The sequence below is a fragment of the Neofelis nebulosa genome, chromosome 2 (assembly GCF_028018385.1).
Source record: "Neofelis nebulosa isolate mNeoNeb1 chromosome 2, mNeoNeb1.pri, whole genome shotgun sequence".
NCBI classification, from domain to species: domain Eukaryota; kingdom Metazoa; phylum Chordata; class Mammalia; order Carnivora; family Felidae; genus Neofelis; species Neofelis nebulosa.
The window spans coordinates 218,114,488-218,124,057 of NC_080783.1; the positions used below are offsets into that span (position 1 = coordinate 218,114,488).

Genomic DNA, 9,570 nt, shown 5'->3' on the forward strand with positions numbered 1-9,570 from the left:
AGGCGCCCCTACCCCACCTTCTACCCCTTCACCCCCCACCCCCCACCTCCCCGGCTAGGCCCTGCCCTCCCCACTGGTCAGGTGGAGCCGCAGCGCCTCGTGTACTCCTGGATGGAGGCCTGGAAGTGCTCTGTGCTGTTGAGATCTGGGCGGCACAGGATCACGTAGCACTTGGGGAGGAAATAACCGCTGAAGCCGCCACTCAGGCTGCTCAGCGCCGCCAGCACGTTGACCGCGGGCAAGTACTTGCCCTGGTAGACGCTGGCCGTGGTGAAGAAGGCAATCCAGGACACGAAGTTGAGCAGCAGACTGAAAGTGACACATTTGGCCTCGTTGTAGTTCTCTGGCAGGTCCTTGCCCAGGTAGCTGCAGGCAAAGGCGCTGACGGACAGGAGGCCATTGTAGGCGAAAGCCAACATGAAGCCCGGTGAGTTGGCCTCTGTGCAATCAAGCACCACCAGCTCAGGGAAGACCTGGTACTCCCTGGTGGGCAGTGGGGTCCACACCGCCAGCCAAGTTAGACAGATGAGCAGCTGGGCCATTGAGCTGATCACCACAAATAGGCCAGGACCGTGGTTTTGGACCCAGGCACGGTAGAAGGTGGGTACCTTGGCAGAAAACTTGAAGATGAAGACCAGTTGGAAGGAGCGGATGGTCAGGCAGGACAGGAAGATGGCAAAACCCAGGGCAAGGAGGCTTTGGCGCAACAAGCATGTGGGCAGCGTGGGCTCCCCAAAAAAGCCATAGAGCCCACAGCTGCCCCCTGCCAGGGAGCCCAGCATGAAGAAGCACAGTCGGCCCCCAGCAGACTTCACCACAGGGGTGTCTAAGTGCCAGGCAAACAGGCCAGCAGTCCCAGTCACCAGCAGCAGCAGCAACGTATTAGCTGCCAGCAGCACCCAAGAGATGGTCTCGTGCCAAGTCAAAAACACCACGGTGCGTGGAAAGCAGGTTTCACTTCCCGCAGGTGCCCACTCTTCTTTCCCACAAGGCTGGCAGCTGTGGAGGTCTGGAAGAAAAGGTGGAGGGGGCTCCTGAGAGCTAGATGAGCAGAGCAGGAATGAGGAAGGGAAGCCATGTAGGCCTGCAAGGTGCTGGGAGCGCTGTACCACAGAAGCCGGGCTCCTACTGCACACAGCAAGATAGGGGGTAGCCCTGAGTGGGGCCCCGCGGCCAAGTGTTTCCTCCAGATGCCTGTGTTAATTGCAGATTCTGGAGACCCTTGGGTAGGTTCTGTATGGCTTATGATCCCAGAAGGGGCTTGCAAACCAAGAGATCCTTAGAGAGGGCCTTACTCTGGTAGCTCTGCCCACATGCCAGTGAGGCTATGATCCAATAGGAGCAACCAGCCCCAAAGGAAGGGCATTTTCATCTCCCCAGCACTTCCATTACCCAAAGCCACGTATCTGTGCCGCCATTCTGTGGTTTCTCTGACTCTCTGAGAACAGAAGAGATGTGTTCTCACGCCCACAGAGATAGTAAAAGGAAAGAACGTGGCTCACAGAGTCCAGCTCTGGGCTGAGCCCTTAGCTACCTGAGTTTGCTCTCTGATCTTGACCTTGCATCATCACTGGGTGGAGTATGCTATGTTTCTTGTCTGCGGATACAATAGTATCTGCATCAAGGCCAAGCTGTCCAAGGTGCTGGCTGTCTTTGGCAGGGGCAACGGAAGGGACTTCACACAGCATGGGAGGGGACAAGGGAACATAACTACATCTGTTCGCATAAAAAGGTTGAATTTAGGATAAAATTGCATCTGCAGGGATTGCATCAGGAGCCCTCTAGTAAAAGACACAGTGGACCTGAGGATTTCAACTGGTTGTTTCTGCTTCATCAGAACTCAGTCTCGTGGCAAATATTCTACAACCTGTACCTAAACTGGCAACAGACGGAGCAAGGCTCTGGTTCTGCACATGCGTGGCCCAAGGGAGATCCCCTCATCTGCCATACAGACCCTGGGAGTGCCCAGTCATTCTCCCACTCATTTGGACACTCACCGCTCTTGTTGAGGAAGCTCCCGGCCTCACAGGGCACACACTCAAAGCAACAGTGGTAGAAACCCGAAATCACTCGCTGGTGCCCTTCGAGGCAGTCACTGGAGCACACAGACTTTGGCACCTGCAAGAAGCCACAGGTGTTCTGGAACCACATGGAGTGGCCCAAGTCAAGGGATGCTCACATGGCGAATGGGAATCTCCGTGCATCTGCCTTCACAGCTCACTCCCAGGGCACAGCCCCTGGTTGTGTATACCAGCTGCAGCCGGCCATCTGTGTGCGGTCTGTGGGGCTTCCCTGGCAGGGCTGGATAGAGCCACGTTGGCCTGGCACCCGGGGCCCCCTCCTGCTCCGTGTGAGCTGTGTCGACAGTGACTTCAGGCTCCAGGCTGCCCGTAAGGCGGTGACTTGGTGAGTGACCATGGCTCCATTACCTGGTTGTCCTTCCCATGCCACCGGATTTTGGTTTTATTTATGTCCAGATGAACTGGAGGCCACATGGAGGAGCCAATGACCCTGAAGTTCCACTTGGGGCCACTCCAGTCCCAGGCAATTATGTCGTAGCCACTGAGAGGGTCCCCGTTGTCATTAAACCTCACGGTGTCCTTGTGTAGGAGGAAATTCACCTTGCGGATCTGCTCCAGAAGCTGAGATAAACAGGGATCATGGAGCAGCCACAGATGACGCAGGCTGCTCCTCCTCAACTCTCCCAGACCCGGAAGGCTTAGGAAGCAAATGCTTCTATTTGGGTGGTTTCAGTCTGTCTGGAAATTCAGAGCCCCCTCCCTTCCAAGGAAGCCCCTCAACCCTCCCAACTGGCCTCCTGAGTGAGAGGAAGCTTCTAAAAAGGCCCCCTTTCCAGAGATTTTTAGTCCTGGGTCTGGAGCATGGTGGTGGGAGGGGCTGAGGTCAGAGAAGTGAAGCCCAAGAGAAGGAATTAGCCTTCTGATGGGTGGGCTTTGTCCCCCACCCCCAGCACTCAGTTGGCCAGAGAGGGATCACTCTGTTTGCCTTAGGAAAGGCACCATTTCAGGGTGCCGGGGTCTGGGCTACCTTACCTGCCAGGGGTAGACTCGGTCCCTGGAACAGGCTCCAGAGGCACAGCCCAGGAGCTGGTGGAGGCCATGGGCCACCGCGTAGACTGCCCGGTAGGCATTATAAGCAGAGCTCATGGAGAATGCCCCGAGCGTGGGCATCTGCTCTGCCGTGAAAGCCCGACACTCTCTACAGAGCTGGTTGCTGCTGCACTCGGAGGTCCTGGAGCAAGGCCCAGGGGCCCCCTTATCTGCCTGGACATAGGCCTCTTCAAACTCCTTCAGGCCAGGGACAAGCCTCTGCTGGATGGCCACACCCAGCACCGTGCCAATGCCCTGGATCCCGGGCACATTGCTGATGTGTCTAGAGATGGCCCAGTCTTCTGAAGCGATCCACACTTTGGCAGTCAGGTTGGCCAGCACCACGGACTCAAAGAACACCCTGGCCAGCTGTCTGCTGGAGAAAACGACCACAACGGTGGTCCTCGCTTGGGCCAGGTGGTGCATGATGCCCTGCATCCTCTCGTCGCCCGGCCGGGCAGAGAAGGGGATGATGTCCTTGAAGGCAACGCAGATGCCCTGCTGGGTGGCCTGCTCCTCCAGCGCCTGCACCCCCAGCTGCCCGTAGTCGCCGTCGCTGCCGACCACCGAGATCCAGACCCACCCGAAGCTCTGCAGCAGCAGCACCATGGTCTCCACCTGGTGCTTGTCGCTGGGGATGGTGCGCAGAAACGAGGGGTAATGCCGCTTCACTCCGAGTGTCACGCTGCTGGCCTCGTAGCTGATCTGCGGAGGGGGGCCGGGGTGGGGGGTTCAGTTCAGCGACTTCAGTGGCCTTGGCCTCAACTCAGGGCCTCCAAGTGCTGGCCCTGTGCTGGGCGCGGGGACCCTAGGAGGAGGGAGACATGGTCCCAGCCCTGGCTCTCAAGGAGAGCTCTGGTGGACTAGGAGGCCGACCAGCTACATCTAAAGAAGAGGCAGAAACCCAGGGGGAGGTTTGTGGGAGAAGAAGGGGAAGAGAACAAAAGCTACACCCAGTGAGAGAACTGACCCAGGAGGTTGGAAGCTGGAAGAAGGAGCACAAAAGTCGGCGTGTCTGGTCAGGGCAGGAGGCCCTACTCCTGGCACTAAGGTAACTAAGATACTTGGTCTTTATCTGCAGGCCCTGGGGAGCCCCTTAAATGTCTAGGCAGAGAGGTAATCTGCCCAGACTTGTGTTTCAGGGGTGTATCTGATTTCAGTGAAGAATGTGTTAGAAAAGGCTCAAGACCAGAGTCAGGAAGAACTCCCTAGGAGACTGCTGGAATCATCCTGAAGAGATAGCTTGGCAGCCTGAGTTTGAGCCGTGGCAGCGGTGACGGAGAAGAGGGATGGGCCCGGCAGCTCATAGAAGGTAGAAGCAGAGGCCGTGGTGGTGGGCTAACTGTGGGGGTGGGGGAAGGAGGAATGTAGGTGGCCCACCGGGTTCCTGGCTTGAGTGGAGGTGGTCACTCTTAAGGCAAGTGGGCAGGAAGCAGAGAGGCTTGAGTTGTATAGGGAGGTAGGTTCAGCTGGGGGGCCCGCTGGATGCATGAAGTGGAGACCCCGGAAGAGCAGCCAGAAATGAGGCTCAGTGCTTAGAACTCAGGACAGAAGCTAGGGAACGGGCGATGGAGCCGTGGGGCCACGGGCTGTGGAGAGGTTCTGAATGAACTGCCCCAAGATCTGCCACCTTGGCGTGTGGGTTAATTTCTTTTTTCTTTTTTTTGTTTTTCTTCAACTTTTTTTATTTATTTTTGGGACAGAGAGAGACAGAGCATGAACGGGGGAGGGGCAGAGAGAGAGGGAGACACAGAATCGGAAACAGGCTCCAGGCTCCGAGCCATCAGCCCAGAGCCCGACGCGGGGCTTGAACTCACGGACCGCGAGATCGTGACCTGGCTGAAGTCGGACGCTTAACCGACTGCGCCACCCAGGCGCCCCAATTTCCAGTTGAAAATAATTAAGGCGCAAAAGACCCAGGGGGAAACTTTGTCCTTTCCCCTAACTGCCCAAAAGAATTTAGAGAGCTAAGCTGCCCCAGGTTCAGGAGCTGTCACCATAGAGAATTACATTATAATAGGAACTTGGCGACGTAAGCAGGGGTGGGGGTGGGGGGAACCTAGCAAAGTCCGATTTGTTAAAATTCCTCTCCATGTCCCATTGTTTCTGGATGGCCCAGCAAACATTGTGTAATACACATTCACTCTCTCTTCTCCTATGAATTGTCTTCCTTTCCTTTGAAGTCTGACCCCTACCCACTTCTCCATAGTTCAGGATAGCAGATAAGCCTCACTTTGCCTGTCTTTGAACCTCTCATGTTTATGTAGATTCCCTGTACATACGTGATTTTGACTTTCTCCTGTTGATCTGTGTCACATCAACTTAATCTTTAGACCAGCCAGGGAAAGTTGTTTGCTCCCAGCACCTGCCCGGGAAAGGGAGCGGTCCTGCACTCTGGGAATCATCCACTTTTTCAGAAGGGGGGGGGTGGGGAGGAGATTCTCCAAAGGAGACTGAGAAGGAGGAGGAGGAGAAGGAGGTGCCACAAGTGAGAGGGAGGTGGCAGGTCATAAATGCAGAGGCAAGAGCGTCACTGAAGGACTGGTCAAATTTGTCACAAAGTCGTCATGTCAAGCAAAGAAGGGCTGAAAAGCATTTGCTGGACCTGGAGATCTAGAAAGCCCTGGAGATCACAAGAGCAGGAGTGGTGGTGCAGCAGTCAGGGCAGGGGCCCGGGAAGCAAGTGATGAGAGGGAGAAGCAAACAAGAAGAGACAGCTCAGTGCACAAGTTTCCACGGAACGAGGGCAGAGAGAGGGCAGCGCTAAGACCACAGGTGCCTGGGAGACGGAGAGGGGTAAAGCCAGCTTATAGGCGGAGGAGGAAGCCTAGGACAGGCCTATGAGCAGAGGAGAGGGTGAGGCCCAGGAGGACAGCATTGGAGGGGGAGGGGGACCACACCTCTGAGCCTGAGCTGGGAGGGAGGGAAGGAAGACTGGAAGGAGGAGGGCGGGGAGAAGTGGACAAGTGTGTGAGGTGGGAAACAAAGGGTGTTCCATTCTTCACGGAGGAGATGGAATGGAGGGGGCAGAGCAAAGGGCAGCAGTTTCAAAGGAGACGGTTTTTCTCAGGACATTGAGGCAGGGAGGTCTGGATGTAGCACTTGGGGAGGAAGGGATGCTGGGGCGGGGACTGTGAAGGGGGCAGGGCCCCCTGCAATGTGACCACCCAGGAGACCCAGGAGGCCAGAGTGGGCATGGCAGCTCTTGGCGCGCCCCCCCCCCCCCCCCCCCCGCCAGCCCATGCTGGACCTGCCGGCAGGGGAGATGGACAGGCCCCCGGGCTCCAGCTCACCAGGGGCACCAGGAAGGGGCTCAGCAGGGCTGCAGTGGTGGCTGCGTGGTTGGTGGTGTCAGGCCCAATGACAGCCAGGGCGGCAGGCAAATAGTGGGAAGGGTCTGCTCGGATCTCTATGTGATGTGTCCCCAGCAGGGAGAGCACGTTTAGTGTGGCATACATGTTGGCAGACTCTGAGCACACGTCGTACAGCTGGTATCCCAGGGTGACGTTCGGCAGGAGGGCCGTGGAGTTGTTTATCTCCTCGATGCCAAACCGCATGGCCTGGAAGAGGTGGTAGCCGTGACCGTTGAAGCTGTCGGGCCTGTAGAGAAAGCCAAGCTGAGAGCTCAGAAGGGCAAGGCCTTGCTGAGACCCTCTTGGCGTCGGGGGTTGGGGGAAGCGTAGAAAGGAAACTCTGAGGGCATCTGTCCCGTCCCCTACCACCATGACCTCACTGTGGGCCCTGTACCATACACTCAGTTGTGTTAACAGGCCTTTGGGTGGGCGGCTGGGGGGGGGGGCGGTTACAACTTGGAGAAACCACAAACCATTCCTCCCTGGATGAGCATATTAGTGTTGAAAGGCTGATGAAGTCCTGTAGCAGGGAAACCTGCTGCGTGAGTCAGGGTTCTGCAGAGAAACAGAACCAGTTGGATAGAGAGAAAGAAAGAGAAGTTTATTTTAAGGAATTGGTTCACATGATTGTGGGGCTGGCAAGTCTGGCGTTTGCAGGGCAGGCTGGAAATGCCCTCAATGGTCAAAGCTGCAGTGTTGAGTTCGAAGGCAGAATTTCTTCCTTTTTGGGGGGACCTCAATCTTTTCTTTTAAGGTCTTCAACTGATTGGATGAGGCCCACCCACACAATGGAAAACGATCTGCTTTACTCACCCTGTTGGTTTAAATGTTAACCTTCACAGCCCCATCTAGACTGGTGTTTGGCCAAACAACTGGGCACCATACCCTAGCCAGGTTGATGTATAAAATTAACCACACACCTGTCGAACCTCGTTTACCTAGTATCTCTCTCATCAGGACACTTGTGAACGTGGTGAGGGCCTGTGTTCCTCAGTGCCTCTCAGGAGCCGCTGACTGGATCCCAACAGGAACACGGTTCAGCTCTGCTTGAAGAGTGTGCTAGCACGTTTCACTTTCCAGCCCTTCTGCTTGTTAGAAGGGTCTTCTACCATTTCCATCACTTGTGTCCATGAGTCCCTCAGAGGGTGCTCATTGCCTCCCACGGTGACACCTTCAGAAGCGGACATCCATGTGTCTCCTCTTCCCCAAGTCTCCTCTACCTGGGCTCCTATCTGTAGCTCTTTGGGCCAGTCCTCATGCGCCAGACTCTCCAGAACCTTCTTCCTCGAACCCTGGCCGTTTGCCTTGGCCTTCCGGGCCTGCGGTCCTACTCAGGAACTGGGCAGGGTGAGGGCACAGGTGCAAACCAGGTGGCGGCCGCTGCCCCTCCCTCTGGATGGTTGTGGTTCTGCTCTCGCTCTGGTGCCTGCGGCTTCACCTGGCTCAGAAAGGGAGCCCAGGCGTCTTGAGGGTAGAGGTGACTGTCAGATGTGCATCATGTTTAAGGCATCCTGCCACTGAGTCCCAATGCGTCCTCGAGCCTCCCAAGCCTGTGACTTGCACAGATGACAAATAACTATCTTCTTTAGGAGGGAAACATATTTTTCTCTATTAGGCTGTCAACTTCCCAAAGGCAAGGCACCAATCTCAGGTATCTCTGCTAGGTTCCCAAAGCATATACTCCCAATGCCTTCCCTCTCCTCCTCACTTGCCATCGGGGAGACACAGGAGTTTGAACCTGGGGAGGAGTGGGGAGGACACGAAAGCAGGGGAAAACCTAACTACCTACTTATGTCCCAAAGCCCAGAAATGACCGGAACGGGATTAGAATACAAAGCACTCGAACAGCCAGGACAAAATCACATATTACAAAGCAGAACCTGGGCAGAAGTGCCAGGGAAGGTCCAGCCAAGGCTTGAAGGTGGTGACCATAGGATGGGGAGGGATGGGAGACGGCTCGGGAGGCAGAAAGGGCAAGATCCTCACTGAGGAGGACAGAGGATGGGCAGAGGTCCTAGAGGCACAGGACCCCTCACTCACCTGTCACAGAGGGTCACCGTGGGCCGGTGCCTCACGCCCGGACAGTCAGAGTGCAGAGGGAACAGACCTGCGAGGAGGTAATCCCCAGGGAGGCTGAAGTCGGCAGACGTCTCTGTGCTGTGGCAGCTGAGAGCCCAGCAGCAGGAGAGGGAGAGCTGCAGGCCGACCAGGTGAGCCACTGGGAGTGACATGCTGGCCAGTCCGTCCTGTGCCTGGCATGGCCAGCCAGCACCCTCTGACCAGCTCGGCTGTTTAAATAGAATAGACAGCGGCTGCCCAGATGCTTCCCAACTTCACGCCTGTGCCAGGGGTGGGGCTGGAACCCAGTCGTAGGAACCCGGCTGTTTGCCTTGGCCTTCCGGGCCTGCGGTCCTACTCAGGAACTGGGCAGGGTGAGGGCACAGGTGCAAACCAGGTGGCGGCCGCTGCCCCTCCCTCTGGATGGTTGTGGTTCTGCTCTTGCTCTGGTGCCTGCGGCTTCACCTGGCTCAGAAAGGGAGCCCAGGCGTCTTGAGGGGCAGGGGTCAGAGGAAGGCAGGGACACTGCTTCTCTGGGGGACAGAATGTGGAGAGAGCTGTGGGTTTTACAACTTTTTACCTGGGCCTCAGTTTACCAAATGAGACTGACTTTAAGTTGACCTCCTCCCAGTCCTCAGTTTTCTGACACTGAAATTTTGGGTGAATCATCCTGGGTTCGCCTTCTTTTCCAGGGTGTCCCCCTTCAGCCCAAAGACAACTGCATGCAAACACGGTATGCAAATAGACTGGTTTTGTTTAAACTGCCAATCCTGGCTCTTTTTCTGCCAGAAAAAAAAAACAAAACAATTCCAAGTGGATTTCCGGAGATGTGGCCCTGGATTCCGAGTGGGGTATCGGGCCGGGGTGGGGCTTTTGCATAATGTAAATAGGGCCCTCGGTGGGACGGCCCCACGGGGTGTGACCTAGGCTGCCGCCCCTGCCGCTCCAGGCCGGCAGGAGCCCCCGGGGGGCCTGCGGGAGCCCACGTGCGCTGCCGCGGGCGGCCGGCAGAGGGCGCCCCCCACCCCCGGCCTCTACTTTCCGCCGCA

The 9,570-nt window shown here is 56.6% G+C and overlaps 1 protein-coding gene across 2 annotated transcripts; it reads right to left on the minus strand.

Moving 5' to 3' along the window:
• Nucleotides 1-72: 72 nt before the first annotated feature.
• TAS1R1 (taste 1 receptor member 1) lies at nt 73-9,418 on the minus strand. Of its 2 annotated transcripts, XM_058719254.1 has the most exons (6): nt 8,504-9,418; nt 6,404-6,710; nt 3,054-3,815; nt 2,430-2,642; nt 1,998-2,118; nt 73-1,009 (listed from the first exon to the last, which is right to left on the minus strand). In XM_058719254.1, the coding sequence occupies exons 1-6, from the start codon at nt 8,692-8,694 to the stop codon at nt 78-80; spliced, it is 2,526 nt and encodes an 841-aa protein (XP_058575237.1). In that variant the 5' UTR covers nt 8,695-9,418; the 3' UTR covers nt 73-77. The 2 variants fall into 2 exon arrangements, with proteins under 2 accessions (XP_058575237.1, XP_058575238.1); XM_058719255.1 differs by lacking the exon at nt 2,430-2,642 and having other exon boundaries at nt 8,504-9,417.
• Nucleotides 9,419-9,570: the final 152 nt, after the last annotated feature.